Source organism: Rhodofomes roseus (genome assembly GCF_022264815.1).
Source record: "Rhodofomes roseus strain CIRM-BRFM 1785 chromosome Unknown C8Q71scaffold_8, whole genome shotgun sequence".
NCBI classification, from domain to species: Eukaryota; Fungi; Basidiomycota; class Agaricomycetes; order Polyporales; family Fomitopsidaceae; genus Rhodofomes; species Rhodofomes roseus.
This window is the reverse complement of record NW_025952964.1, coordinates 1,598,926-1,626,445: the sequence shown is the minus strand read 5'-3', so window position 1 is coordinate 1,626,445 and position 27,520 is coordinate 1,598,926. Positions and strand designations below refer to the sequence as shown.

General features: G+C 57.8%; 10 protein-coding genes across 10 annotated transcripts; 4 read left to right on the top strand and 6 right to left on the bottom strand.

Annotated features, from left to right (window-relative positions):
* Nucleotides 1-269: 269 nt before the first annotated feature.
* Nucleotides 270-1,844, top strand: C8Q71DRAFT_857245 (uncharacterized protein; the record flags this gene model as incomplete). The annotated part of the gene is made up of 7 exons (XM_047927389.1): nt 270-462; nt 521-693; nt 746-921; nt 974-1,091; nt 1,148-1,203; nt 1,266-1,280; nt 1,340-1,844. The coding sequence occupies 7 exons, from the start codon at nt 270-272 to the stop codon at nt 1,842-1,844; spliced, it is 1,236 nt and encodes a 411-aa protein (XP_047780118.1).
* A 406-nt stretch (nt 1,845-2,250) lies between these two features.
* Nucleotides 2,251-4,528, top strand: C8Q71DRAFT_756068 (acid protease). The gene is made up of 9 exons (XM_047923576.1): nt 2,251-2,395; nt 2,461-2,797; nt 2,941-3,038; nt 3,091-3,233; nt 3,292-3,353; nt 3,415-3,562; nt 3,631-3,792; nt 3,821-3,939; nt 3,980-4,528. Exons 2-9 carry the CDS (start codon nt 2,545-2,547, stop codon nt 4,246-4,248), a joined length of 1,254 nt encoding a protein of 417 aa, XP_047780117.1. The 5' UTR covers nt 2,251-2,395; nt 2,461-2,544; the 3' UTR covers nt 4,249-4,528.
* Nucleotides 4,529-4,777: 249 nt separating this feature from the next.
* C8Q71DRAFT_899267 (aromatic amino acid family biosynthesis-like protein) lies at nt 4,778-9,952 on the bottom strand (the record flags this gene model as incomplete). Its single annotated transcript, XM_047928785.1, has 6 exons — nt 4,778-7,119; nt 7,167-7,387; nt 7,439-8,417; nt 8,478-9,260; nt 9,320-9,527; nt 9,579-9,952. 6 exons carry the CDS (start codon nt 9,950-9,952, stop codon nt 4,834-4,836), a joined length of 4,851 nt encoding a protein of 1,616 aa, XP_047780116.1. The 3' UTR covers nt 4,778-4,833.
* Nucleotides 9,953-12,781: 2,829 nt separating this feature from the next.
* On the top strand, nt 12,782-15,218 carry C8Q71DRAFT_577250 (iron reductase). Its single transcript, XM_047919470.1, has 8 exons — nt 12,782-13,099; nt 13,161-13,558; nt 13,612-13,681; nt 13,732-13,916; nt 13,967-14,372; nt 14,426-14,593; nt 14,644-15,007; nt 15,064-15,218. The coding sequence occupies exons 1-8, from the start codon at nt 12,898-12,900 to the stop codon at nt 15,077-15,079; spliced, it is 1,809 nt and encodes a 602-aa protein (XP_047780115.1). The 5' UTR covers nt 12,782-12,897; the 3' UTR covers nt 15,080-15,218.
* Nucleotides 15,219-15,671: 453 nt separating this feature from the next.
* C8Q71DRAFT_577260 (uncharacterized protein) lies at nt 15,672-17,223 on the bottom strand. Its single transcript, XM_047919471.1, has 4 exons — nt 17,025-17,223; nt 16,893-16,969; nt 16,760-16,837; nt 15,672-16,703 (listed from the first exon to the last, which is right to left on the bottom strand). The coding sequence occupies exons 1-4, from the start codon at nt 17,121-17,123 to the stop codon at nt 15,761-15,763; spliced, it is 1,197 nt and encodes a 398-aa protein (XP_047780114.1). The 5' UTR covers nt 17,124-17,223; the 3' UTR covers nt 15,672-15,760.
* A 1,672-nt stretch (nt 17,224-18,895) lies between these two features.
* On the bottom strand, nt 18,896-19,561 carry C8Q71DRAFT_756047 (nucleotide excision repair TFIIH subunit). Its single transcript, XM_047923575.1, has 4 exons — nt 19,393-19,561; nt 19,321-19,336; nt 19,089-19,221; nt 18,896-19,032 (listed from the first exon to the last, which is right to left on the bottom strand). The coding sequence occupies exons 1-4, from the start codon at nt 19,406-19,408 to the stop codon at nt 19,003-19,005; spliced, it is 195 nt and encodes a 64-aa protein (XP_047780113.1). The 5' UTR covers nt 19,409-19,561; the 3' UTR covers nt 18,896-19,002.
* Nucleotides 19,562-21,228, top strand: C8Q71DRAFT_756045 (ribose 5-phosphate isomerase). The gene is made up of 7 exons (XM_047923574.1): nt 19,562-19,743; nt 19,857-19,966; nt 20,025-20,110; nt 20,156-20,352; nt 20,410-20,542; nt 20,595-21,036; nt 21,093-21,228. The coding sequence occupies exons 1-7, from the start codon at nt 19,592-19,594 to the stop codon at nt 21,125-21,127; spliced, it is 1,155 nt and encodes a 384-aa protein (XP_047780112.1). The 5' UTR covers nt 19,562-19,591; the 3' UTR covers nt 21,128-21,228.
* A 235-nt stretch (nt 21,229-21,463) lies between these two features.
* C8Q71DRAFT_706099 (uncharacterized protein) lies at nt 21,464-22,574 on the bottom strand (the record flags this gene model as incomplete). The annotated part of the gene is made up of 2 exons (XM_047920485.1): nt 21,464-22,385; nt 22,441-22,574. The coding sequence occupies 2 exons, from the start codon at nt 22,572-22,574 to the stop codon at nt 21,464-21,466; spliced, it is 1,056 nt and encodes a 351-aa protein (XP_047780111.1).
* A 442-nt stretch (nt 22,575-23,016) lies between these two features.
* Nucleotides 23,017-25,296, bottom strand: C8Q71DRAFT_756036 (family A1 protease). The gene is made up of 9 exons (XM_047923573.1): nt 25,147-25,296; nt 24,750-25,084; nt 24,509-24,606; nt 24,314-24,456; nt 24,194-24,255; nt 23,981-24,128; nt 23,751-23,912; nt 23,644-23,722; nt 23,017-23,533 (listed from the first exon to the last, which is right to left on the bottom strand). Exons 2-9 carry the CDS (start codon nt 25,000-25,002, stop codon nt 23,297-23,299), a joined length of 1,182 nt encoding a protein of 393 aa, XP_047780110.1. The 5' UTR covers nt 25,003-25,084; nt 25,147-25,296; the 3' UTR covers nt 23,017-23,296.
* Nucleotides 25,297-26,867: 1,571 nt separating this feature from the next.
* On the bottom strand, nt 26,868-27,498 carry C8Q71DRAFT_756007 (uncharacterized protein). The gene is made up of 2 exons (XM_047923572.1): nt 27,184-27,498; nt 26,868-27,134 (listed from the first exon to the last, which is right to left on the bottom strand). Exons 1-2 carry the CDS (start codon nt 27,409-27,411, stop codon nt 27,090-27,092), a joined length of 273 nt encoding a protein of 90 aa, XP_047780109.1. The 5' UTR covers nt 27,412-27,498; the 3' UTR covers nt 26,868-27,089.
* Between the last annotated feature and the right edge of the window lie 22 nt (nt 27,499-27,520).

Below are 27,520 nucleotides of genomic sequence, written 5' to 3'. Positions count from 1 at the left end.
AGTTTGAGGTCGTCTCAAATCTGGCTCAAATCCACTTACTTGAGATGGGTTTGACATAATGGCTGAAGGACAAGCCGGGGGCCTGGACGCCACAGACGCGAGAGACGGGACATACCATTTGGGGAAAGATTGATGGGGCTCTTGCACAACAAGCACAAGCAACGCCGTGCGTGTCAAGACTCAACGCGCCGTCGCTCAGTCGCGTCCCAGCACATCTCTTTCTCTGGATCATACTTCTCTGGGTCATACTTCTCGTCTTCGTCTCTACTATGTTCTCTCAGCTGGCCCAGCACATAGCCCAACGCACGATCAGGCTGCAGGTCCCGACGCGTTCGTTCAAATCATCGTCGTCCGAACGTAAAGCGGAACCTGTGAAACAAAGGAGAGAACCCAAGGCAGCCGCAAAGCCGTCAAAGCCGAAGAAAAGCATGGACCGCCCACCCAAGACTAAGCCACCCATTGGTGCGCTCCCACGTCTTTAACTCCATTCACCCTCCCATCATGCCGTTTATGCAAACAGTCAAACGACTGACCAAGGAAGACATGCCGCCTAAACAGCCCTCCAAGCCTTACTTCTTATTCTCAACAGAATATTGTCGGACCGTGCCGAAGGCCCCCACTCTTGCTGCGCAGCATCAGGTGAGCAAAGCTGCCGCAAAGGCGTGGAAGGCTATGGGTGATGCTGGACGTCAGGTGTGTGCATCTGTCCGAACTGTCATTGCATGATTGAGTATCATTGTCGCAGGTGTACCATGATCGCTATGCCGAGCTGCGGGTAGATTACAGCAAACGCCTTCAGGAGTACTTCGACAAGACCGACAGGGAGACCCTCAAAAGAGTGAAGCTTAAGCTGAAGGCCAGTCATCGTTCCGTTCCGAGGGACGCGAAGCGTCCATTGCTGCCCGGATCCCCTTGGACGGTGTAGGGAATATCTGTTGATATGCCAACCGCTAGTTGCTCACGGTGTCCCTAGGTTCATCCAGGAGCAGACCAAGACTATTGGTCCCGCACCCCCGGGCGTGTGCCCTGTTGAGCATATCACCGAGATGGTGGCAGAGAGATGGTGTGCGCTGACTCCGGAGGAGCGAGCCGTATGTCATGTTCGTCAAGCCAAAGCCCGTCATGCTGACGTCCTCCTGTGCCATAGCCTTATGACGAGCGCTTTAAGCAGCTGTCGGAAGAATACTATTCAAAGACCAACAGGTCGCCCCCGATCAGAGCGGCAACCCGGATCGCTTCCGAGTAAAGGTGACGACCGTTACTAGTTGGCTTATCACCGGGTGCGTACCTTGCTCTTCCCAGTACTCGAAACTTGAACTGACCTCTCCTCGGTCAACAGGGCGTCCCGTGGCCTCGGTTTCGAGCTCGTCCGCCAGCTTACCTCCATGCCCAACAACCTCGTGATCGCCTCCTGCCGGAACCCGTCCTCCGCGTTGCACACCGTGAAGCTCGACGTACAGCGAGGAGAGCATGCGTGCGGGCAGGTCGAGGCCTCGACTATTTGTACAATAATGCCGGGATCGCGAGGCCTTTCTTTTGTATCTATCCTGGAGCGTTGGCAGACTGATCGGCGTATGCGTCCTATGGCAATGCCCGCGCGACGAGGCGTCGGACTTCCCCTACAGCGGATCCCTGTCGCTGCTCCAGACGCGCCTGCGATGATGGGACAGCTCTACGCGCCGCTCCTCGCAAAGGGCACCAAGAGGACGATCGTCAGCATTCGCTCGGGTACTGCGAACATCGGGAAGGACGAGAGTCTCACGAACGTCAGTCAGAACGTCTCGACGGTACGCAAGTACTTACTTGCTGTCAACATGTTGTCTCTCTACAGTTCTCATGTCTGATGCATCTCTCCATCCCTCAGCCTTGGCAGTGTACGAGATGGGCCGCGCAAACGGGCCACCCTGGGCATCCTTGGTGAGCAATGCTCCTTTGTTGCGGGGTGTGCCGTATCTATCCGTGGACCACCCAGTTGCCGGCGGGGGCAAGCGACTTCCAGAGGAACGGCCAACGTCCATTCTCGAAGATACCTCGCGCTCTACTCTCACACACGCCCACATGAGTGCACAGTGCTTCTCGACGCGGATCTTGTTCATTACTGGACGAGGGCATCGCATGCCATGCGTACGCCTTCCACGCGCCCTGAGCACCAGGCCGGAATGAAGCAATTGGGCGACTTGCATTCCTCATTGTTCGTCGTGCGTCGATGCCATTCCGCAAGCAGGTCTTCGTGGTCAATGCGCTATTGTTCCGAACACTGCGTCCATGTGTAGTGCCGTCCGCATCTTGTGCACTCATGCCTATTCTTGTCCGTCTAGGCTTCGATCAGATTGTGCCTGCCATAGTAGCTCCTCAAACGAGCATCGGCTGTGCAGTAGGTTCGATGTTACTCCTTGTACGTGTATGGCCACTGTTGTTTGGCAATATATATAACGCCCTCTTGCTCTCTCACCCAACCAGCGTTCGCCGCCTGTCGTCGAACACTACTAACCGACCTGCCATCCGCCCTCCTCGCTCCTTCGCAAGAGACAGCAGTGACGCGCTATGGCACTCGGTTCCTCCCTCCTGACCACCGTCCTCCTCGCGCTTGTCGTCGCCGCGAGCCCGGTACAGGTTAACAAGCCCCTCGTTTCCCTGCCCTTGGTGCGCCGTACGAACAGCACAGGCCTCTCCAACTTGCTCGCGCACGACCAGGCGAGGGCCCGTAACCTCAAGGAGCGCGCCCGGGCCAAGCTTGAGGGCCGCGCTGCAAGCGTGGAGGCGACCAACGCCGTTGACACCTACGTCGTCAGCGTAAGTATCACGCACACTCTGCCTGCAGTAACAGATCTCATCGTCTGTGGCTCTCGCAGGTCGGTGTCGGTTCCCCTGCTACTCAGTGTACGTGTCTGCCTTCTACGATACTCTGCTGCACTGGAGACTGAGTTCTTCCTCCCATAGACTCCCTCCTGGTCGACACCGGCTCCTCCAACACTTGGCTCGGTGCTGGCACGTCGTACACCAAGACCTCTACTAGCACAGACACCGGCGAGTCGGTCGTAAGCATCCCCTCTCAAGAGACCTTGATCGCATCTCACGCAGGCTGGACAGTCCGTTTCCTACGGCTCGGGCAGCTTCTCCGGCGAAGAGTACACGGACACTGTTACGCTCGGTGACGGGCTGACCATCACTGATCAGTCCATTGGCGTCGCCAGCTCGACCGACGGCTTCTCCGGCGTCGATGGTATCCTTGGGTGAGAAGACTGCTGCAGCGTTCCGTCAGGTGTGGCGCTGAACTGCATGGTTGTTTAGTGTTGGGCCCGTCGACCTGACTGAAGGTACTCTCGGGGACTCTTACGCCACTATCCCCACTGGTGAGTTCAGGCCGTTCCTCAGCGACCATGACGTTGATTCACCTGTCTTCCCTGACCTTAGTCACGGACAACTTGTACTCGCAGGGCACCATCTCCACGGAGGTCCTCGCGGTCTCCTTCGCGCCGGCTACCTCTGAGAGCGACGCCAACGGCGAACTCACCTTCGGTGGCACCGACTCCTCCAAGTACACCGGCTCGATCAACTACGTGTGCGTCCTCCCTGGGCCATCCCTCACTATCACGCGTGTCGTCGCTGATAAACGGTGCTGCATCGCAGTCCGCTCACGTCTACCTCCCCCGCGAGCGAGTACTGGGGCATCGACCAGTCCATCAGCTATGGATCCAAGTCGATCCTGAGCAGCACCGCCGGCATCGTCGACACCGGCACTACCCTCGTCCTGATCGCTAGCGGTAAGCGGCTCTTCACTGAACGCGAGCGGTGCGACCCTGACGAATGTGCACCGCAGACGCGTACAGCAAGTACAAGTCTGCCGTGGGTGGGAAAGAGGACGAGAGCACCGGTCTCCTCCGCATCTCGAGCTCGCAGTACAGCAAGCTCTCCACGCTCAACTTCAACATCGGCGGCGTACGTATACGTCTCGCGCTCTCTCCCCCCCTACTACTAGCCGTCCCACCGTGCACTGACATCGGCCGACAGACGACGTATGGCCTGACGGCGAACGCGCAGATCTGGCCGCGCTCGCTGAACTCCGCGATCGGCGGCAGCTCGGGCGACATCTACCTCGTCGTGGGCGACATCGGGAGCGATTCTGGCGAGGGCCTCGACTTCATCAACGGCTACGCGTTCCTCGAGCGCTTCTACTCCGTCTTCGACACCACCAACGCGCAGGTCGGTTTCGCGGAGACGCAGTATACGAGCGCGACCAGCAACTGAGTCTGCTCGACGGACTCGGAGTGGACCGTTGGGTGGGGGCGAGCGGAGGGGGAGTGTGTTAACGTTGGTGCTGTCGGATGAACTGGGGGATATTGAAGTCTGTAATGCTCTGTACGTTCTTGGGCGAACTGGGGAACAATGGTCATCGTGTTGGGTTGACGTACCTATGAGGAGCGTTAGTTGCCTGAGTGACACGACTGTATCTCCGCGCTGTGGTTTTGTAGGCCTGCTGACTCCCAGCTGAGCGAAAAACATGCGATGGTTTGACTCGGTAACATTACCTATGAGGCGCACCAGGACCTCCGGGCTCTTCCTGGATCTCCACCTGCAACATATATAACAAGTAAATTCAGCTACAAGATTAACTACACACCGAGGAGCACGTACGCGGAGCGTACGCGCCAACGCATTTTGAGAACTTCATTTTCCCGTTCTTGGCACGCACATCTGGTGGCTTGCCCTAGGGTTCAGTGAAAATTGTATTCACATTGAATCTACTTAGTCTGTCATACATTTGATAGTACAGGAAACTTCTATGCTTTCACGTGGGCAGAAACCAAGACGTCGTTCTACCCTCAGGAATGCCTATGCATTGTACTTGGCCCAGACACGCCCGCTGACCACACGCGTCGGGCACCGCCTGCCGGTCCACAAGTAGAACTGCATGAATCCCTGCTCAAGCAGGACCTGGAGGCCCCGCACTGACGTCCAGTCCTTCGCGACGTTCGACGCCAACGTGAGCAACGGCGTCTCCGCAGGCTTGTACGCCATATCGATCACCACGCCGTGCAGGTGGGCAGCAAAGATAGCACTCGGGAGGTAGAGCGCGTTGGCGACGCCGGGGTCCGTCGTAGTCGCCGAGGCGGGCACAGTGGAGACAACGACGAGCGGCGCCTGGCCACCCTCGGGCCACGCACCTAGCGCGTCGATGATCACGACGTTCGCGTCGGGGAACGCGCTGACGAGCGCTTCCGCGCTCTGGCGCGTGCGGTTGAAGAGGTAGATCGACTTGAACCCGAGCTTGTGCAGCGCGTGAATCGCAGCGCGCGACGTGCCACCGGCACCGATGACGAGCGCTGCGTCCGACTTCACAATGGGTTTGGCGAGCGACGACCGAATGCACTGCTGGATGCCGATCCAGTCCGTGTTGTCGCCGTGAAGGAGTAGAGAGCCGTCGGCCTTCCTCTTGGGAATGATGGTGTTGACCGCGCCGATTGCCTCTGCCTCGGGAGACAACGAATCCAGGAGGGGCATGACATCGAGCTTGAAAGGAATCGTTACGGATGCACCGCCGAAGTCTGGAGCCGCCAGAGCCGCTTTGATTTCCTCGCCGACAGTCGCTGTCTCCAAGAGATCGTAGGTATGCGGAAGGCCAAGGGCCTCGAACGCCGTGTTGTGCAGGGTCGGGGACATGGAGTGTGCAATGGGATTCCCGAAGAGGTAGAAGCGGCGCGCAGGTTCCGAACCAATCAGGTGCAACGCAGTCTGGATCTGTGCGAAGGAAAGTTGGCCGGGAGCAGCCTTGGTAGGCAGCAGTGGGTGGGACACGGGACTGAGTGTCTTGTTCAGGATGCGCGAAAGCTGGCCCTCGATGCCCATGTTGATGCCTATCAGAGGCTTGGCACCAGGGGCGGTGGCCATACGACGGGCGAAGTCCTGGAGAGCAAAGTTGTCCTCGAGGGCGTTCGCCTTCCCGACGATCTTGACAATGTCTCCCGACGCTGCGGCAATGCGGTACTTGGCCTCGACGGCCTTGGAGTCCCAGCGCATGTTGCCGCTCCAGTCGTGCCACGACGCGATGATCTTCGAGTGACCCTTGCGAGATGCAAGATCCTGGATGAGTCGCTCGGACCAGGAGATCTCGACATCGATGTACTCGACACCCAGGCGAACCGCGGACTGGAACAGCCCGAAGGCTTCCTTCTCTGCGTTGTCAGGGAACTGTCCGCCCTGGGAGAACGTGCGCGCGGTGAGAACGATGGGCAGGCTAGTGACCTGCCTCAAGGCAGCGATCTGGTCCGTGATATACGCTACGGAAGGGATGTACGGACCCGGCTTATCGAAGTCCTTCGACGTGCGCAACAAGTCAACGCGGAGCTCGATTGCATCGACGCCGGAGGTCAACTCCTCGATGAATGGCAGAGCGGGGGTGATATCGGGGTAGGTGAGTGACAAGAAGTACGACCTCGCGTCGGCATCTGTCGACACTAGATTGGGGCGCTGACCAGTGACGTGCTTGAAGAACCGCTCGACCTCGTTACGGAACCCGTTCGGCTTCAAAGTTGCAAGCACGGGGTCGTTCGACTTCGGCTCCTCCGCCGCAGTGAGAACCCCAGTGTAGTTAACGAAGACGTAGCTGCAGCACTCGGCGAACCATGGTTCTCTGCGCTGGTAAACATCGATGATAGGCTCTCCGTACGCAGGCCGAGCAGTCTCCTCTCCCAGGTACTTGACAACTTCGTCGATCTCCCGAACGATGTGGACAACGGGACCACGCTTGGCGTAGGCCTTCAGCAGGTCGCGGGCAGCAGGCGTCTCTACGATGCCGCCTCCCAGACTGATTACATGGCCTGTCGGGTTTTGGGCAAGAAGTTCGCGCAGGATGTCCGTCTCGGCTGCGCGAAACGTGGGCCAACCATCCTTAGCGACGAACTCGCGGACGCCGACTTTATGCTTCTCCTCGAAGACAGCATCCGCGTCAAGGAACTGCCAGCCAAGGATCGACGACGCGAGTTCACCGATGTACGTCTTGCCAGAGCCCCGCATTCCAATGATCACGGCTGAAGCAGCAGCAGCAGCACTGGCAGGCGTGCTAGCAGAAGCACCCGAATCGGCGGCACGGAGTTCGACGCCCTCGACGTCTACACCAATCTAACGATACCATTAGAGATGATTATCGCAGAACGGGATCCACATACCTTGTTCTGGAGATCGTCCCACCAGTTCGGCCAAGTCTTCTCCACGCACCGCTTCTCTTCGAGAATGGTGCCGTTCACCACAGTGGCAAGGACGCTGAATGCCATGGCCACACGGTGATCATCGTAGCAGTGTACACTGGCGCCCTGCTTCAACTCGGGGATGGGCTTTCCGTAAACCTCGAGACCATCATCAAGCTCCTTCGTCTCAATACCGAACTTAGCTGCATTGCGTGTCAGCACCAGCACCCGCGGTATGGCCGGAACACACGTACCGAGCTGGTCAATCATAGCCTTGATGCGGTTGCACTCCTTCACGCGCTGATTCGCAATACCGAGGATCCTCGTCGTCGTCGGCTTCGAACCGTCGGTAAGCTCACGCTCCTTGAAAGGCGGCATGGACGCGACTGCGGCAAGCACGGACGCTGTCAAAAACGCATCCGTCATTGGCTCCATATCGACGTATCCAAGGGCCCTGAGTTGGCCAATTGGTGGACCCGTCACGGTGGTCTCCGTCTCAGTCTGGACAACCTTGCAGCCCATAGGCTCCAAGACCTCCTTCGCGAAGCGCGCGTCACCTTGCAGAGACGACGAGCCAATGTTGCCGATCGTGCACGTAGTGCCCGTGATAGCGGCGACAGCAAGCGGGTAAGTCGCGCTGCTCGCGTCAGACTCGATGTTGTAGTTCGCCGGGTTCGTGTACACCTGCTTCGGAATGTGGTACACGTCGAGCAGCTTGCCCGTCGCCGCGTCCTTCTCGCGCACGACGTCGACGCCGAACGTACGCATCATCGCGATGGTCATGTCGATGTACGGCTGCGAGATGACCTGGCCACCCGTCAACTCGAGGGTGATGGCCTCTTGCGCGTATGGCGCACACAGCAGGATGGACGAGACATATTGACTGGAGACGCTCGCAGCGAGCTGGATGCGCCCGCCCTTGAGCCCTGCGGGGGCGGTCGAGAGCGGGAGACAGCCTTGCGACTCGAGGAACTGGATGTCGCTCCCGTTGGCGCGGAGAGCGTCCACGAGAGGCCCGATAGGGCGCTGCTTCATGCGCGCGTTCCCGGTGATGACTGTGCGCTCCCCGGGCGCTGACGCTTGAACCAACGTGCAGACCGTGGCGAGGAAGCGCGCTGCGGTCCCGGCGTTTCCGAGGTAGATCTCCTTGCCCTTGGGCGGCACGGCGAGGGAGCCTTGACCACCTTCCACAACTAGCGTTTCTCCGCCGTCCTCCCATGAGAAGCTAGCGCCCTGCGTGGGGAAGGGTCGTTAATGCATGCGGAAGCGAGAAGCTCAGTGCGATAGACGTACCTTCAGTTCGCCGAGAGCGTTCATCATGACTTGTGTGTCATCCGAGTGAAGAAGGTTCCTCAGCCTGCACGTTCCTGTCCCCAGCGCTGCAAGGAGCAGCGCGCGGTTAGAGATACTCTTCGAGCCAGGCGTGGCCATTGTCACCGGGCTCTTCGTCGGAATGCCCGCCACGACCCTGGCCGCCTCTGATAGTGTCTTCGAAATGACGCTGTCCGCAACGACGGTCGCCTTCTGCTCGTACGTAGCACCGATCCTGGCGAGGATCACGATCTTCTTCTGGGGACCGCTGTTCTTCTTGTCAATCTTCATGATGTCTAGGAGACGTTCGACACCGAGGCCCTTGGCCGCGGGCAAGCTCGCGATACGCGGGTCCGAGAGCGACACGGGGAGGTTGTATCCCCTAAGACAGCGCGTCAACCTCCCGACCGCGACCTGGCTCAGCACGCCAAGCTGGCGCGCGACTTCCGCCTCGAGGATCATCCCGACGCTGATGCACTCGCCATGGAGCATCGTCGGCGTGAGCACGGCCTCGATGGCATGTCCGATGGTGTGCCCAAAGTTGACGAGGTTTCGGAGGCCGGTCTCGCGCTCGTCGATGGTGACGATGTGCGCCTTGACGGAAATGGAGCCGACGATGACGGAGAGGAGCAGCTGCTGGGCGGCAGAGCGCGTCGCCGCGGTGCGCCCGGAGAAATCCTTCGAGGGCGTCTGGATAGCAGCGAAGATCTCAGCGGAGCGGGACTCGAGCGCAGAGAACTCGTTCTCGTTCCAGATCGCCGCGGTCTGTGCGGGGGTATGTCAGAATGGGGGGAGATCCGGTGGGGATAGGAAGGCGGACGAACCTTGACTACCTCGGCCATGCCATTGGAGAATTCGCGCGCGGGAAGCGTCTCGAGGAACGCAGCGTCAATGAAGATGTACTCCGGCTGCCAGAACGCTCCAATAAGGTTCTTGCCGTGAGGCGTGTCGATAGCGGTCTTGCCGCCCACGCTAGAGTCGACCATAGCAAGTAGGGTCGTAGGGATCTGCACGAAGCGCACGCCTCGCATGCTGCAACGCACGTTGGCTCAAGCTGGCTGCTGGCAATGTAGGAGAACTCACAAGGTCGCGGCGACAAACCCGACGAGGTCGCCAATGACTCCTCCACCGAGAGCGAGGATGACAGTGTCACGGGTGCACTTGTTCAGCAAGAGGAAGTCCTCGATATCCGCCTTGCCCTCTCGTGATTTGCTGGTCTCGCCGGGCTGGACAACGTAGCTCAGGAACCTGGCACGTCCCCTGAGCTTGTGCTCGTCGAACGCGCTTTGGAATGCCGCCAAATGCAGGTTCGCGACGTTTGTATCAGTGACGAGGACATAGGTAGATGCGGGGAGTGCGTCCAAGACAGTCTTGACGATGTAGGGCACGAGGTGGAAACCACAGTGGATGGACTCTCGTCCGAGGATGGACACCTTTTGCACGTCTGCGGCAGACATGGTGGACGCGGTGAGAGTCGGTGCCAGGGAGGGTTCTCTCTTTTTAATACCGGTTACACGCGTAGGGAAGGCGCTTTGGAGGTGCGAACGGCTGGGCCGGGGTGACAGCTCCGACTCGGGGTGGCTGCAGCGATTCCTGAGCGGATCAGGATAGCCCCATCCGTGAAATGACAGCTCAACTCACTGATAATCCGTTCTAGCCTATACAGCCGAGGCTTTGCGGCCGTAGGTAACAAGTCTCGTCTCTGTTGAGCCTGAGAGTCTGGGATCGATCCTGAAAGCATCTACTTCACATGGGTCAGACGGCTTATAGAGTTCCATGATACTCACGACTCCCGCAATAGGCCCTCAGCAGAACAGCAACTAGTCTGGGCGGTGATGATGCTCCTCTGGATTAGTCGAGGATAGCGACCTGTTGCGATGACTCGAAGTTGACTCGAGTGGTCGAAGGCAAATTCCGAGTCTGCTCGCAGTGCTAAGCGCTCGCCGCTCACTCGATGTTATACTACATCACGTGCAAAGTACTGGACCCGGGACCCCCTCCTCCTCCTCCGTCCACATTTTCAAAGATCTGTTCATAATTGAGGTTCTGTGACTCTGGCCCTTCATGACAAGGCTGTGAACTCAGCTACTCGAAGGTGATTGTTTGAACGACTCAACTAGCTGGCAGATCTCAGAATTACAGTGACCTGTCCATTACACTGTACGGTACCATTTCTGGTATACTTGGCCGCGGTGCCCATCTCAACGTGACATAACGTCCTGGTGAGTCGTGCATCCTTGAAATAGTTGCCCTTTTGCACCTCAATATGCATGTGTGTCGGAGAGCCTAGGTATGAATCGGGCTACCGGCCGCGGAAGCCAACTCACGACTCGGCATAGGCCGTCATTTCCGAGATTCGAACATCAATGGACACCGGATGTATACACTCTGACGCCTTGGACCCGAACAGACGTCGGCAGCAAGATTCGCAGACTATCTCCAAGCACGGGCGAGCCGCGTACATGAACAAGGAACGGAGTCATCTCGTCAAACGTTTGTGTGAATGGTGACGACATTACCTATCAGGATCCGAGAACGGGAGTGCGAGCTCGAGTTGAGCGGCGATAGTGGCCTACCTCGCGTTCGTGTCCGTTCCTGTCAGTGGGAGTTGACAAGGACTTCCAGATCAACGTTAACTCAACATGTTGACATCGCCTGAACGAGACCTCATCTAGTTTCTCGCTGTTCCGCGCCATGCAGGCAGTACCTCGCCGTCTGCTATCCTTATCGGACTCGTCGTGGTACTGGTAGCGCGTCAGTACCACGATGAGTGCACATAACCCACAGGGGCCCCTCCCCCGTCGTAAAGCCGGTGGCATGGGTTGAGTTTTTACCATCCTTGCGAACCATGATTTGCTCGCGGCCACCAACGCCACGCAGCATGGAGGAATCGACGCGCAGCCTACGTTGAGCGGTACATTACATACCGTAGCCTCGGTCGGTGTCATCATGGCCATGGCAGTAGTCCGTCTGCGCGCGATTCGGATGGTACATGTTCCTCGACGCGAAGGCTCACTGACGCGACAGCACAGACATAGACCACTGATCGACTCACATTTCGTCGCATCCTGCCAACCGCCGCGACGTAACTGGACACCCTAATGAGTTCATCTGAATGCATCGAGCATTAAGATCATAGTACTCACATGCAGGTTTGGCATGCTGACGGCGACCAGACGCTGTGTCCGTAGCACAGCTGATACGAAGGGATTGGCCGTTGGTCCTACCGCCTGCTTAGTGACCTCCACAGGGTACCTATGCGCCCCAACGGGCATACCGGACTGATCGCAGGTGATCTGCATAATCGTGCTGTTCATGCAACGTTGTGGCTAGTCCCATGTCTTTGCAGAACGCCACTCCGCAGACAGTCGTCTTTGGGGGTGATACTGTGAGTTTCTATGTAAAGTGTAGCGTAAGTGCTGCCCCGGGACGTCGATATATATGGGGAAACTCACCGGCTTGCCCGCTCAAAAGTACTATGTCGCGGTTCTGCGCAGTGGCACACCTCAGCTTGGCTCGAGCGACGTGGAATGTGATAGCACCGAATTTGCTGGTGAGTTGTTGGGTCTATGAGCTCGTAGAGCTCAGATGGGTCTGTAGAGCGAGACCATGTACTCAGAGTCAATGCATGAGAATGTGGAGCATATTTCTTGTAGCGAACACGACGGTACGAAGAACTTGGAGGGAACAATGGTAGACATGTAAGCGCCCGGTATGCGCCTCTCGGCAAACGCCGACGTTGTCGACCGTAGGTTTCAGGTTACGTAATTGGTTTCCATCGAGCCAGCGAGGAGGACCGAACGTCGTCTGAACTTTGTCTGAACTTCATGCCCACCTCGATGCCTATTGCTGACGGCCACATCCATGATTGATTTCACCATTTATATCTACTGCCTGTTCAGTTGCAGACACCAGACATTTGCCAGACATTGGCACTAACTTAACACGGTAAGTGCTGGCAGCAGCACTGCCGCGGCCCGCGCCGCAACGTCCAGAGTTGCAGTGACCCGACACTCTGAACTGACATCATGCAGAATACTTGAAAGCTGGACCAACGCATATACAGTGTACACACATCTAGTATCCCATTTGGCTTATGCCTTGAACGCCTGTGCATCGAGACCGCGACATGACAATTCCGCGACTTTGGTGTTCCTTAGTACAGCTGGTGCGTCCTAATCGAAACTTGATATTCTTACGTGCTCAGCGATGTATTATCAGTATATTCCATCGTAGTTGTCACTGCTATGCATCGCAATGGCTGCAGTAAGGCCGAGCACCTACTGGGTGAGAACGTAATGTCAGCCTCACCCGGCGGCTGGCACCCATACCACTGGGGAGGTGAATCCCGCGCATCGCCATTTTATCTTCGCTTTTCTATCCTGCATACCCTCCATTTGACATGGCGGACGGCTTCTCTAACCCTTCGCCAGTACAAACACGCTCTCACCATCACGGTGATGTGGGTGGAGTAAATGTCTCTGTCGTATTCTGGACAGACATCTTTCTCGTGTCAATCCTTACCGTCTGTACGCTGCTCCAACTCCCGCGTATATATGCGCGCCTCTGCACACCTAGCGAGAGGAGAGATGGCCATTTCTTACGTGCGTAGCCCATAACCATGCGAATGTCGCTTGATGTAACGCTGATGTCCAAACCATCTAGTTCGTTCCGATACCGCCTTACCTCCATCCCCTCCAAGTTCATCGACTATCGCGGTAGACCATTCAGAGCAGGATTTGATGCACACCTCAGCCCCGAACGAGAAGGCCGATCACTCTTCATCGGCCTCACCTCCCATGCACATACCTGCTTGGGATACGCTTGTCAGGCCCGTCATCCCTTTCCTTCGGACGCCATTCATCGAGGGGATTAACTTAGGTGGAACCCTATTCTGCGCGTTCTACTTCGGGGTATTGCTCTTCTCCGGGCTCTACCACACAAGCATCTTCACGAACCCTCTGAGGCCGGGCTATGTAGCGGTGTCCCAGATCCCTTGGGTCGTCATTCTCGCATCGAAGAACAACATCATCAGCTTGTTGCTCGGAATCGGATGGGACCATGTGAGTCGGCCGTGATCCATCTTGGCAGCGCATCGCACTCAAGGACTCTTCAGCTTAACTACATCCATCGGTTCGCTGGTCGACTGCTCACCATTGCCGCGAACATTCACGTCATTGGATATGGTATGTACCTCGTCGCAATCAATCTGGCACTCAGCTGAGCGGTCTGGAAGTGTACAAATGGACCATGGCGGGAAGCTTTGTCAGGCATATCTCCGAGCCGCGCTTTGTCTGGGGCGTGGTTGCGATCGTATGCATAGACATTTTGTTCTTCTTCTCCCTGGCGATCTGGCGTGCGCGGGCATACAGTATCTTCTATCTCTCGCACATCGCCTCGTTCATCGGGTTCTTGGTCACGGTACGTCCATCAGTTCCGAATCATCTGCAAGATTACTTAGCTCTGGATAGGTCTGTCTCCACATGCGCCCTGCCATACCCTGGGTCATAGCCAGCGCAGGCATCTACGTCGCCGACATCGTCCTGCGCTGCATCAAGACCCGCGTCTGCACCGCACGTATCCAGTGCTTCCCCGAGCTCTGCGCCACCTGGGTCGAGATCCCCTCCCTGACTTCGGGCTGGCGCGCAGGCCAACACGTCCGGCTCCGCGTCCTCTCGAGGAGCATGGGGTGGGTAGGATGGACGGAGACGCACCCGTTTACAATCGCCAGCGCCAGCAGGGGTGTCGCGCAGCAAGGGCTTGTCCTTCTCTGCAAGAACACGGGGAGGTGGACGAGGCGGCTGCAAGCCTTGTCGCGGCGAGAACAACTGGACGGCTCGAACGTGACCATCACCGTCATGGTTGAAGGGCCATATGGTGAGTTACCGTCTGGTGCCGCAAGCGATTAGGCTTACGGGGAAGTCACGTAGGAGGGCCCGGCGACACCATGCTGTCGAGCTTCTCAGGAGCCTTGCTCGTCGTTGGCGGTAGCGGGATCTCATACGGCCTCGCAGCAGCGGAAGAGCTCATCCGGAAAGCAGCAGATGGGACTAGCAGCGTCACTGTCCTTGACCTAGTCTGGTGTGTCCCCTACTCCGGTAAGTCTACAGCCAGTGCGACAGACCCTCTACTCACCTGCCATCTTCAGACTGCCTGACACCGATGATCCCTCACTTTACATTCCTGCTTGCGCAGAGTCGGTCGGCTGGGGTGGCCTTCCAAGTAACCGTCTTCCACACCAGAGTGTCGATCTCCGAGCGAACATGTGGCACATACGAGCTACCGGCCGGCCTCACTCTTCTCTCCGGTCGTCCGAGCATTGCGATTCGCCTCCGGGACGTCCTCAGCCGTACACAGGAAGCGGGGCCTCTCCCGGGTGCCGGTGACAAGCTGAGAGGCGTGTCAGTCGGTGTCTGCGGCCCCTTGGCGCTCGGCGAGGACGTGCGGAAGGCTATAGATGAGATTGAGCCGGACGTGCAGAGGGCAGTCGGGGGAATAGAGCTGCTGGAGGAGTGAGTCATCCGCCTTGTCCGGCATCTCGAGATCTGCTCACCGCGGCAACCTCCAGGATCTACTCTTTGTGATTCTTGACGTCTGTCTGTGCACCTCTTCCGTAGCGATAGACTGGGCTTTCCCCTGTGCGATTGACCACTTCTTGGTTGCCGTTGCGTCGGTGTGTGGTTGTGGCTGTAAACGGCTGGCGACGAGGTGAGTGCCCCTATCACGCACAGGACGGGGACCTGGTCGTCAGCGGAGGGTCCGCGACTTTGAATGAAGTATAGGGGCCTCCGTTGTCCACCATGGCCTTCCGATCGGGCCAACGCGCCACCGCCCTCGCTGCACGCATGGACATAGCAGCGGCATGTCGAGGCGAGATCTCACTTCACACAGCGCGCAGAACGTGTCCGGGGAAAACCGAGGGGTATATTCTGGCAGAGAGGTACGTAACAGCTATGGCTACGAACTAATGAAGCAACAGACCAAGGCTAGTCTAAAGAAAACAGAGGACCTCGGTGCCAGAGGGGTATACTCGGGGTATATGGGAGTGGGGGCTATCCTTCCACTACAATGCAGGTGCGCATGCTAGATTAAATAGAAATAAACGCAGATGAGTGAAGCCAATGCAGAATCCGATCCAATCCGATCCAATCCAATCCCATGCGGGAAGTGTCCAAGTGAGAAATGTACATGTATGCCGGGCGCGAAGAGACTGATGCAGGGTGTCGAGAAATGAGAGATGCATAGGGGGGTGACGGGTCCGAAGCTCACGCGTACGAAGCATCGAGCCACTGCGCGACCTCCGCCGCGTGAATGAAGTTCGGCGACGTGCTCGGCACGAAGTCGAGGAGGAAGCCCTCGCCGTTGGGCATGTACGCGTAGTAGAAGTCGAACTCGGGCTCCATCCTGGGGATGCCCTCGCGCGGGTCCATGTACACGGCCACGTGCCGTGTGACATCATAAAAGTTGTTGATCATCGGCTCGTAGAGGTGGCCATGTAACTCCGGGAAGAAGACCATGTTGTCGGCCGGCGGCTGCAGGGCAGGGTCGACGTCCGCGTAGGCGGGCGGCGGGGGCGGCACATGGACCTCGTTGAGGTCGACATATGCATTGGCCCGCTCAACATCGGCCTCGAATTGCGGGAACGGGGGCAGAGGGTCCTGAACGTAAGGTCCGGCCGGCAGTGGCGCTGGTGCATGGACCTCATTGAGGTCGACGAAGACGTCTTCACGTTCGAAGTCCTCCTCCAGGGGCGGGAACGCGAGAGGGAGGTGAGGCTGCACGTCGGGGACCCAGTCGGGCTGTGCGGCGGGCTGTGGCGCTGCCGCATAGGTGGCGGGGATGTCGTGGCGAGCGGAAGGTGCCTCGGGCGCGGCCCAAAACCCGTTCTGATCGCCAGCGTCGAAGAACTGCGGCTCAGCTTCTTCGGCGAAGGCGTATTCGAAGCCGTCGAAGCTATGAAGGAAGGGTTCGGGGCCGTGGGATGGCTGTTGGTTACTGGGACCTGCGACGGGATCTTCATGGAGGTCGTCGTAAACATCGGCCCGCGAGGAGCTGGCGGACGCCACGGAGGTTGTCGAAGAGGGCTCCGACTCGGGAGTGCTACGCGCCTTTCTCCGCTTCTTTCCTTTGTGGGAGCAGCGGGACACTGTCGCGGGGTCTGTGGCGTAACGACCACATTCTTTGCAGCTGCGCCTTTTAATCTTTGCACTGGAAGGAATGCGTCAGACGAAGGATGAATGACCATCTGGTGCATAGTCACGTACTGTGCATCGAAATGGGTCATCATGTTCGTAAATTGTGCGTCTAGTTTTGCGCACTCGGGCCACGGACAGTCATACATTCTATGGACAGATCGATGTCACTACCAGTGGGAACGCTTATGCATGGATGACTCACAAACTGTTGACATGCCCGTTGACGTGACGAGGGACGTCCGCGCACCTACTCAGCTCCCGCGAACATACGAGACAGGGCTAAGATATTGCTATGAGTTCAGGCGCGAAGGTACTGAACCATAGCACAACTTACCCATTTCTCAGAGTCAACAGGTTTATCTTCGAGTTTCCGCGTGTAGGGGGTGGTGGCCCTCGCGGATGGGGTGATGGCAGCCTTCCGTGCACGGGGCATGGTGTGCAGTGTGGCACTGGGAGCAGAGGTCGGCACAAGGGAGGAGGGTTCCTGGGGAGGGAACGCCGAGCTCGGGAGGCTGGGTGATGGGGGAAAGAGGGCGAAACCGCCCCCTCTTTATAGCTGCTGGCCATGGGCAAGAAACGCTCGAGCGGACTTCTTGGACAGTGCACCTTGTGCCTTGATTGATTCCTGCCTGTTATGGGCGCGGCCAAATACTACCACACAGGCGGGCGAAGGCTGCTGCGCCACGGCCAAACATATCGAAGATCGCGTCAAACAACTGCCTTAACAGGAAATTCCCGAGTGGCGCACTTTCAACGCCGAGAAGGTCGGAGTGGCTCACATACCATATACGGCTGTGATCGACGCAGCGCGCGCTTTGCACCTGTTGTGCAGTATTTGGCTGGATCAAACAACTGCCTTGTCAGGAAAGTCGCGCCGTGATTCTCGCGAGCCTCGAGGCAGGCGTAGTGGCTCACCTGTTTGTCCCGCACAAACACCGCGCATCCTGCTATTTCGCACGGTCCGCGTGGCGGCGTGCAGGGAGTCTGAACACTGTTTTCCGTCCGAGAATATTCTGTAGCATCGCAAATGAGCCTTGCATATCATCAGCAGTGGGCGACGACCTTCCTTACCAACCGAATAGGGGTTTGCGGCACATGCGGGCGGACAATCCTCGAGTTCGCCGTTGGGCCAAGGTCGCTAGTGCCTGAGCCACCATAGCAACCGACATTGTGGTGGCCGCAACGCAGGAATGCTAGCTAGTGGCATTGTACCGATAGGGAAGGTAACCACTACCAGACGTTAGGAGGCCTGCTCGCAGGTTAGTAACCACGGACACACGAGCTATGCATTTAGAACCCACTTGCGGTAGCTCCATTCTTGCGTGGGCACCCGCCGCCGAAGTTCTGTGGTGAAACAAATACCACGTGTCCTCGTATATGGCTGGGCGGGCCACACTAGAGTCTAAGTCGGTGGTCATAGCGGTCGCCATCGAGGGCGGTGACCCCCTGATGCACAGTGATGGGCCTCCGCCTCCTACCAGATGCGGACTTTTCTGCGAAACTGTGATATGTGACTGTTCATGACAGGAATGCGATAGATATTGACGTAGAGGGAGGGACTCAGCGAGCCCCGCAGAGCTGCACAGACGGTGCAGACGAACTGAGAACAAGGCGGGCCTTGGGCGCGCCCGTGTCTACAGCGCCCGACGCCCGGAGCCTCCGGACCGATGAAGCCGGCATGTACTGCCAATGTATGCACGCTCGCACTTCGACGCTCCATGTATTTCTTGTAACCCGAGTCATACAAACACGTCTGGATTGATTCTACTCTCTAGGGTTGATGAGACAATATGTACTGCTCGTTGGTGACCGACAGAAGCTATAGTACAGTGAGTAGACTATTTGGGTCGTCAAAAGGATATAGCCCTATTGATGTAGGACGTGACTCGTTGCTTGGCTCCTGCCCGCCTGGAAATACTCTTAGAAGTACAGCTCACTTTGCAACACAAAGAGAATTCTAAGTGGCTGTGCGTTCGCAGCGCCATCGACAACTCGTGTTACGGCGATTTGGGAGGACAATGTGAACTGTTTGGGTCATACGGATCGAGTCAAGAGGGCGCAGGGAGAGCCACACTGGGAGCAGTCTCCCTCGTGCATCAGATTGATCACCGCCAGATATTGTCGAGGGTATTGGTTTCAGACTTCTGGTGCCGCCTCGCGGAACGTACAGCTCGCCGGGATGTCTTATGCTTCTTCCGCAAAAAGTGAGCGGCTCAAAAGATGAATGAATCACCTAACATAATATGATACAAGTACACCGATTTCCATTGCCACTACAGCACACAGCATCTATTGCGATGGCGAGGGAGACTTCACTCCAAACTGTAAGTGTTCTTCTCGAGCTATGAGACATCGACACTCAGAACACAACCACCCTCTGAGACACTCAGATACACACCTCAGCCTCCAGTTCCCGCCGAACCCGCCACTCCTCGTCGGCTTTGATGACAACGTGATAATCATCGAGGTCCTCGATGATGAAGCTCTCCTTCTCGTTCATGGTCAACAGAATCTGCTTCACGGCCGAGTCGCTGTCCGATCCACGCCAGTTGATGAGAGCGTTTCAAGGGCCGACGTCAGATACGATAAGGTGGTCCATGGGATATCAGCCAGTCCATGGAGATACGAACCAGGTGAGCAGGACGCCTAGACGCGTCCGTGAGGCTTCCGACTTCGACACAGCCATACGGCTGGCCACGCACCTTTTATGGCCTTCATTTTGGTTCCTCAGCGTCCTGCGGTGTCCTTCCTGAACCGTGATAGTAAGTACCTATCGAGCGACCGATGTCAGTCGGCGACACGCGGAGGGCAGCAGAGCGGCCGACAGACGAGATGGGCGTCGAGAAGAAAGTCACGTTCCGGACCGACGGTTGCTGAGTGAAGCTGGGAATCTCTATTTCTATGTTCCTACTCCCGCGTTTTGCCCACCGTCCCCTCTGTTCTACTCGTCGTCTACACCTATATAAACGCTGCACACGGGTCAGGAGCCCGCGCGAGTCTGTACAGCCCAGCAAGATGCCAATTCCACCTGCCATCTTGACGCCCGACCTCCAGTGAGTCCTGCGTACCTCCAGCCTACACATCACACTCATCGTACCTCTCACACCCCACCAACACGCTTCCTACCCTCATCTTCTGTCGCTTAAACGCATCCTTCGTCGCTAAGGACCCCGAGCGAGTCTGTCTACCCGAGCCCGCTCCGCCAGACGCTCGGCCAGTCGGTCTCGCTCTTAAAGACGGGCAGCCCGCCTGCGCTCATCCCACCACACCCAAAGGGTGCGCCTCTCTTCCTCTGCCCGATTCCGAGAGATGGGGAAGATTCACCCCGACGTAGTCCCCCCGCCGACAACGGTGATTGAGGCGTCTAAGCGCCTGGCGGCATGGACGGCTGTGGACAGACATGTGTTGCCGGAGTACAAGGTGCGTCCCGCTCGTCTGCACCACCTCCGGTCCTGATGTGTGCAGGTCATTGGCATTGGCTCAGGGTCGACAGTGCCGTACGTGGTCGAGCGGATAGTCTCGCAAGGCTTGGCGCGCAACAAGGACCGCGTCTTCATCCCGACGAGCTTCCAGTCCAAGGAGCTCATCGTGAGCGCGCAGCTGCTGCTCGGCGACGTCGACCAGTACCCCGTCATTGACGTCACGATCGACGGTGCGGATGAGTGCGTTTAGACCGTCGGGCGTCCCGCCGGCGAGAGAGAGCTGACCGCCGTACACAGGGTCGACGAGACGCTGAACTGCATCAAGGGCGGCGGGGCGTGCCATCTGCGCGAGAAGGTGCTCGCGGAGGCGGCGGATACCTTCATCGTCGTGGCCGACTACCGCAAGAACTCCGACGTGCTTGGGAAGAACGTGCGTTTACCCCTTCTCACATCCCGTCCTACTCTCTCACCGGCCGTGGCAGTTCAAACAAGGCGTGCCGATTGAGGTCGCGCAGTTCGCGTACGCCAAGGTGCTTCAGAACGTACACCTCGTCGGCTCGCCGGGCGCGACGCTCCGCATGGCCAAGTCGAAGGCGGGCCCGGTCGTGACGGACAACGGCAACTTCGTCATCGACGCGCCCTTCCCCGAGGAGATGATGCGCGACCCGTACACTCTGCTCACACGCATCAAGATGCTCACGGGCGTCGTCGAGGTCGGCCTATTCTGCCACATGGCGAAGGCGGCGTACTTCGGGAACCAGGACGGGAGCGTCACCGTCAAGTGGCACGACGGCCGCATCGAGAGCGTCGATAGCGGAAACAGCCCGCTTCCTCCCCCCATCGGTGCGCCACAACCACAGTACCCCATTGGTGATGTGTCCCCCTTGAGCAGCAAGAAAGAAGGCCCGAATGACGACGTAAAGGGTATGTCCCCTAGATTACTGCGGCCTCGACGACTCGTCTGATCCCATCCTTCACAGAAATCGCGAATGGCCTTGGGTCAGTCAAGATCTAAGCGAATATCGCATCGTACATAGAAGTTCAGAACCTACTATCATACTTGTACTTGGATAGCTGCTATAACGCAAGGCAGTGCTACAACATAATTCTTCCGCAGGCGTCTGGCTGGCAACGTGTTCACCGCCCCAGTACAGAACAATGGGTTCATATGAGCAGGGTCAAAGCGGTGATCACAGGGTGTTCGATAGAATATTGATGACGCTAGAGCAAGGTAGGCGATACCTTATGGAGCGGATAATGGCAGTCTTCGCATGGATGATGGTCGAACTGTTCGGATTGTGTGTACATGGCAGCGGTGTGGCGAGTGGCGAGCCACTGGACGACAACTACCTCAGTAAGTCGGCGCAGTCTGCAGTTCTTCTATACATTCATCGATCCTTTTTCTTGCCCAAGCCACCTTCCCACTGTCCGTCCGTCGCACTCCGGTCTGTTCCTCGCGCTTGGCCTGGACCAAGACCATGAGGGCAAGAAAGACTGTATACCACAGTCTCTTCGTCTTCTGCCTGCGAAACACGATCAACGAGCCGCCATACCCCTCCTCCAACGCCTTGCTCGGGTCCATGAACAATGTTTCCAAGAGCGGATCGCCCCATAGCGCGTGGCTCACTGTCAGGAAGCTCGTAACGGGGACTTCGTCCGCGCCCCTCGACGCCTCCGAGTCCTGACTGACATCCACGACGATCGCGTCCTCGTCGCCGGCAAACGAGACGAGCGATGGCACTTCGCAATCGTCAAACAGGAAGCTCCCTATCGCGCGCCCCAGCGGCTTCCTCAGCTTCTCGTGCGCCAGTGCTACACCGAGTGCATTCGCATCCTCGATGAGGGTCTCGAGGAGGAATGTAAACGCCTCCTGCCAGCTGTACAGACCATCGTGCTCCTGTGCGGGCGTTCCGAACCAGTCGTTCTGCACGTCGTGCTGCTCATGCAAGAGCGCTCCGAGGCGGAGGTCGAGCAGGAGGACCTGCCGCTCGCTGAGAAGACCTTGCGCGCGCGCGCGGGAGAGCGGAACGCCGGATGGGCGCGAAAGGAGCAGGTATGGGAACTGGAGGATATCGAAAGAGGTGTCGAGCGCGTAGGCCGTTGGCAGTGGGAGGGATGTATTGGATGAGAGGCGCTGCAGCAACGCGTGTTCGTGCGCGAGCGTGTTCGGAGCGTAGCTGTCGCCCGCTGGGGGTGGAGGCGGAGAGACACGGAGCGTGTAGGCTGTCCCGTCGGCGAGCGTGATGTGGTAGGTTTTGGTGGGTGTGAAGCCACTACGAGTTCGGATTTAGTGTGTGGCAATGGAGAGGTAAGTGAGAATATCTTGACCTGAAGCCGCTACTTGAATGTAACACTATAGATGATACGGACGCTGAGCCTCGCCGGTGGCGATCTATGATTTGTTGCGCCTGCTCTTTCGTGACATTGACGGCTGCAAGATCTTCTGATCCTGCAAGCTGCATGTCTAGCAGAAGACGATGGTCGTGGAAGACTCGAAGTTGCGGACGAGGACTAATGTACGTACTGTGTGATCTTATCTTATCTCCCACGGCTTAGTAACATCTCATAGCAGGCTGGCTCACACTACAACGCCGTCACGGCGAGTAGTACTGATACTGAAGCTTCAGGCCTGCACAATAATAAGCCGATGGCGTATTGCTGCAATGATGTGGAGACCGAAGAACGAATGGCTTCACCAATCGGAGCCACCCATGCACCATACTGCCATGGTGCGTGCCAAGAACGGGAAAATGAAGTTCATAAGATCCGTCAGCGCGTCAGCGTGTACGCTCCGTGTACAGTGCTCCTCGGGGTGTAGCTAATCCTGTAGCTGAAGTTGTTGTTATGTTGCAGGCGGAGATTCCCTGACAGGACGAGCCCGGAAGTCCTGGTGCGCCTCATCGATAATATCACCCAGTCAAACCATCGCATGTTTGTCGCTCAGCTGGGAGTCAGCAGGCCTACAAAACCACAGCGCGGAGATACAGTCGTGTCACTCAGGCAACTAACGCTCCTCATAGGTACGTCAACCCAACACGATGACCATTGTTCCCCAGTTCGCCCAAGAACGTACAGAGCATTACAGACTTCAATATCCCCCAGTTCATCCGACAGCACCAACGTTAACACACTCCCCCTCCGCTCGCCTCCACCCAACGGTCCACTCCGAGTCCGTCGAGCAGACTCAGTTGCTGGTCGCGCTCGTATACTGCGTCTCCGCGAAGCCGACCTGCGCGTTGGTGGTGTCGAAGACAGAGTAGAAGCGCTCGAGGAACGCGTAGCCGTTGATGAAGTCGAGGCCCTCGCCAGAATCGCTCCCGATGTCGCCCACGACGAGGTAGATGTCGCCCGAGCTGCCGCCGATCGCGGAGTTCAGCGAGCGCGGCCAGATCTGCGCGTTCGCCGTCAGGCCATACGTCGTCTGTCGGCCGATGTCAGTGCACGGTGGGACGGCTAGTAGTAGGGGGAGAGAGCGCGAGACGTATACGTACGCCGCCGATGTTGAAGTTGAGCGTGGAGAGCTTGCTGTACTGCGAGCTCGAGATGCGGAGGAGACCGGTGCTCTCGTCCTCTTTCCCACCCACGGCAGACTTGTACTTGCTGTACGCGTCTGCGGTGCGCATTCGTCAGGGTCGCACCGCTCACGTTCAGTGAAGAGCCGCTTACCGCTAGCGATCAGGACGAGGGTGGTGCCGGTGTCGACGATGCCGGCGGTGCTGCTCAGGATCGACTTGGATCCATAGCTGATGGACTGGTCGATGCCCCAGTACTCGCTTGCGGGGGAGGTAGACGTGAGCGGACTGCGATGCAGCACCGTTTATCAGCGACGACACGCGTGATAGTGAGGGATGGCCCAGGGAGGACGCACACGTAGTTGATCGAGCCGGTGTACTTGGAGGAGTCGGTGCCACCGAAGGTGAGTTCGCCGTTGGCGTCGCTCTCAGAGGTAGCCGGCGCGAAGGAGACCGCGAGGACCTCCGTGGAGATGGTGCCCTGCGAGTACAAGTTGTCCGTGACTAAGGTCAGGGAAGACAGGTGAATCAACGTCATGGTCGCTGCCGGAGGAACGGCCTGAACTCACCAGTGGGGATAGTGGCGTAAGAGTCCCCGAGAGTACCTTCAGTCAGGTCGACGGGCCCAACACTAAGCAACCATGCAGTTCAGCGCCACACCTGACGGAACGCTGCAGCAGTTTTCTCACCCAAGGATACCATCGACGCCGGAGAAGCCGTCGGTCGAGCTGGCGACGCCAATGGACTGATCGGTGATGGTCAGCCCGTCACCGAGCGTAACAGTGTCCGTGTACTCTTCGCCGGAGAAGCTGCCCGAGCCGTAGGAAACGGACTGTCCAGCCTGCGTGAGATGCGATCAAGGTCTCTTGAGAGGGGATGCTTACGACCGACTCGCCGGTGTCTGTGCTAGTAGAGGTCTTGGTGTACGACGTGCCAGCACCGAGCCAAGTGTTGGAGGAGCCGGTGTCGACCAGGAGGGAGTCTATGGGAGGAAGAACTCAGTCTCCAGTGCAGCAGAGTATCGTAGAAGGCAGACACGTACACTGAGTAGCAGGGGAACCGACACCGACCTGCGAGAGCCACAGACGATGAGATCTGTTACTGCAGGCAGAGTGTGCGTGATACTTACGCTGACGACGTAGGTGTCAACGGCGTTGGTCGCCTCCACGCTTGCAGCGCGGCCCTCAAGCTTGGCCCGGGCGCGCTCCTTGAGGTTACGGGCCCTCGCCTGGTCGTGCGCGAGCAAGTTGGAGAGGCCTGTGCTGTTCGTACGGCGCACCAAGGGCAGGGAAACGAGGGGCTTGTTAACCTGTACCGGGCTCGCGGCGACGACAAGCGCGAGGAGGACGGTGGTCAGGAGGGAGGAACCGAGTGCCATAGCGTGTCACTGCTGTCTCTTGCGAAGGAGCGAGGAGGGCGGATGGCAGGTCGGTTAGTAGTGGTCGACGAGAGGCGGCGAAGGCTGCTTTGATGAGAGAGCAAGAGGGCGTTATATATGTTGCCAAACAACAGTGGTCATACACGTACAAGGAGTAACATCGAACCTGCTGCACAGCCGATACTCGTTTGAGGAGCTACTATGGCAGGCGCAATCTGATCGAAGCCTAGACGGGCAAGAATAGGCATGAGTGCACAAGATGCGGACGGCACTACACATGGACGCAGTGTTCGGAACAATAGTGCGTTGGCCACGAAGACCTGCTTGCGGTATGGCATCGACGTACGACGAATAATGAGGAATGCAAGTCGCCCAATTGCTTCATTCCGGCCTGTCAGGGCGTGTGGAAGGCGTACGCATGGTGGTAGTATGCGATGCCCTCGTTGAGTAATGACCAAAATCCGCGGCGAGAATCACTGTGCACTCATGTGGGCGAGTGTGAAACTAGAGCGCGAGGTATCCTCGAGAATGGACGTCAGCCGTCCCTCTGATTGCTTTCCCCCGCCGGCAACTGGGTGGTCCTGGGTCCACGGATAGATACGGCACACCCCGCAACAAAGGAGCATTGTTCACCAAGGATGCCCAGGGCGGCCCATTTGCGCGGCGAATTGTGGCCCATCTCGTACACTGCCAAGAGTCAGGGATGGAGAGATGCATCAGACATGGGAACTGTAGAGAGACGACATGTCGACAGCAAGTAAGTACTTGCGTACCATCGAGGCGTTCTGACTGACGTTCGTGAGAGTACGTCGTGCTGCCCGCAAGCTCGCGAGCTCGGCCGTTGTGCGTGGATGCAGCCGATGTCGCAAGTGGCGGGGGACGATGTCGAGCGGCGCTCATGGTACCGTTGGGAGCGTGTTGTCCATGCGGGGCCCCGATGTAGTACCAATTATTCCTGCTTCATGAAGGATGGGCAATCCGGCGGGATAGCGTCAACGGCATCGTGACGACCTCAATCCTAGAAATGGAAGACATGGCGAATGCGGTGAGCATCTCCGAGTCATCGTGGCGGCTGGAGGCACGCGAGCAGTGGCCGCAACAGATTAGGTGCGTCCAGGTGCGCCTCCTTCCGTTCCGTACCAGACGCGATCACATGATCGCGACGCGTTTCTCGCCCGACATCCAACAAGCTCCGAGTCCCGCTGTGTGGGTGGCGCCCGAATTCGGTCAGGTCACTGCAATGAAAGAGTGTACAAGAAGCATTCAATTTTTGAAAGCTCCCCTGTCCACGCGCTTCATGACAAACGTCAATAACCTGTAACTTATCATCGAGCAGACCATTCTTGAACCTCAGCTGGTCATCGCACTCACCATGTACGCGGTCTCCAAATTTGAGTTGATGGTATCGAAACGGAGGCCAATCATCGTCGCGTACCTGCCTGAATGCGACATTATCGCATGATACACTCAGCACTCTCTTGATCTTGCATATGTCTGACGTACACCGTAACGTGTTCAACGTTCAACCTGAAGAGTGGGCCAGTAGTCCAGTTTCTACAGGGTCGAGTTCGGGCGCCGCTTAGAAGGTGAGAAGACGCGGGGAAAGCCGCCAGCGACGACGGCGAGATTGGCCACGGATACATATACAGATGCTACATGCAGGGCGCGTCATCAACCAGCTACACGTAGCATGTATCACCCGATCGGCGTAGGGCACTCACAAGCCAGAATATCTCGCATAGTCACCACAACACCCTGTCCCCGCGGGCTGTGCTATGCCATTTGACAGGATGAGATGGTCAGCACGTCTACGCCGACGCCTCAGCTGACGCTAACGTTGACGAAGGGGGACTGACTTGATGGAAGCACCGCGCTGTATGCGCATTCCGCACTCATCATCGACACAATACACACATGTCTCACCTAGCGCTCACTAGTACGCATTTACCAAGGCAGCTCTTGCCCGTCATACACCAAGAACCTTCTTAAGCCCCAACTTCCACCTTCAGCTGTCCGGCGGCGTTCTCCATGGGCTGCAACGCCGCGCTGGAGCCGCCCATGTCCGTCTTCACCCATCCGGGGTTCAGCTAAATGACGGTGAAGTCCGGGCGCGCCTTGCCCTGCTTGTACGTCTGCGCGTGCGTCAGTGTCACTCTGAGGTGATCGGCTGGAGGTACGCACCAGCATGTTGACCGTCTTACTCACGCTGTACTTCGCCATCGCAGTCCCGTCGTCCTTCCCGATGTTCGCAGTACCCGAGCGAATGTTGACGATCGTCCCCTTGGTGCCCTTTGCGAGGAGCGGCGCGTAGAGCTGTCCCATCATCGCAGGCGCGTCTGGAGCAGCGACAGGGATCGGCTGAAGGGGAAGTCCGACGCCTCGTCGCGCGGGCATTGCCACAGGACACATTCGCCGACCAGTCTGTCAACGCTCCGGGATGGATACAAAAGAAAGACCTGGCGATCCTAACATCATTGTACAAATAGTCGAGGCCTCGACCTGCCCGCACGCATGCTCT

Coding starts and splice junctions, on each gene's coding strand:
- C8Q71DRAFT_756068 (XM_047923576.1), top strand. CDS start 2,545: ATGGCACTCGGTTCCTCCCTCCTGACCACCGTCCTCCTCGCGCTTGTC. Junction 3,039..3,090: donor CAGACACCGGCGAGTCGGTC/GTAAGCATCCCC, acceptor CAGGCTGGACAG/TCCGTTTCCTACGGCTCGGG. Junction 3,563..3,630: donor ACCGGCTCGATCAACTACGT/GTGCGTCCTCCC, acceptor GCTGCATCGCAG/TCCGCTCACGTCTACCTCCC.
- C8Q71DRAFT_577250 (XM_047919470.1), top strand. CDS start 12,898: ATGGCGGACGGCTTCTCTAACCCTTCGCCAGTACAAACACGCTCTCAC. Junction 14,373..14,425: donor CATGGTTGAAGGGCCATATG/GTGAGTTACCGT, acceptor GAAGTCACGTAG/GAGGGCCCGGCGACACCATG. Junction 14,594..14,643: donor CTGGTGTGTCCCCTACTCCG/GTAAGTCTACAG, acceptor TGCCATCTTCAG/ACTGCCTGACACCGATGATC.
- C8Q71DRAFT_577260 (XM_047919471.1), bottom strand. CDS start 17,123: ATGCCCCGTGCACGGAAGGCTGCCATCACCCCATCCGCGAGGGCCACC. Junction 16,838..16,892: donor AACGGGCATGTCAACAGTTT/GTGAGTCATCCA, acceptor ATCTGTCCATAG/AATGTATGACTGTCCGTGGC. Junction 16,704..16,759: donor ATGACCCATTTCGATGCACA/GTACGTGACTAT, acceptor CATTCCTTCCAG/TGCAAAGATTAAAAGGCGCA.
- C8Q71DRAFT_756047 (XM_047923575.1), bottom strand. Junction 19,033..19,088: donor GGCGGGAACTGGAGGCTGAG/GTGTGTATCTGA, acceptor GATGTCTCATAG/CTCGAGAAGAACACTTACAG.
- C8Q71DRAFT_756045 (XM_047923574.1), top strand. CDS start 19,592: ATGTTCCTACTCCCGCGTTTTGCCCACCGTCCCCTCTGTTCTACTCGT. Junction 19,744..19,856: donor ATCTTGACGCCCGACCTCCA/GTGAGTCCTGCG, acceptor TTCGTCGCTAAG/GACCCCGAGCGAGTCTGTCT. Junction 21,037..21,092: donor CCCGAATGACGACGTAAAGG/GTATGTCCCCTA, acceptor CATCCTTCACAG/AAATCGCGAATGGCCTTGGG.
- C8Q71DRAFT_756036 (XM_047923573.1), bottom strand. CDS start 25,002: ATGGCACTCGGTTCCTCCCTCCTGACCACCGTCCTCCTCGCGCTTGTC. Junction 24,607..24,749: donor CACCTACGTCGTCAGCGTAA/GTATCACGCACA, acceptor TTCCTCCCATAG/ACTCCCTCCTGGTCGACACC. Junction 23,913..23,980: donor ACCGGCTCGATCAACTACGT/GTGCGTCCTCCC, acceptor GCTGCATCGCAG/TCCGCTCACGTCTACCTCCC.
- C8Q71DRAFT_756007 (XM_047923572.1), bottom strand. CDS start 27,411: ATGTGTCCTGTGGCAATGCCCGCGCGACGAGGCGTCGGACTTCCCCTT. Junction 27,135..27,183: donor GTAAGACGGTCAACATGCTG/GTGCGTACCTCC, acceptor ACGCACGCGCAG/ACGTACAAGCAGGGCAAGGC.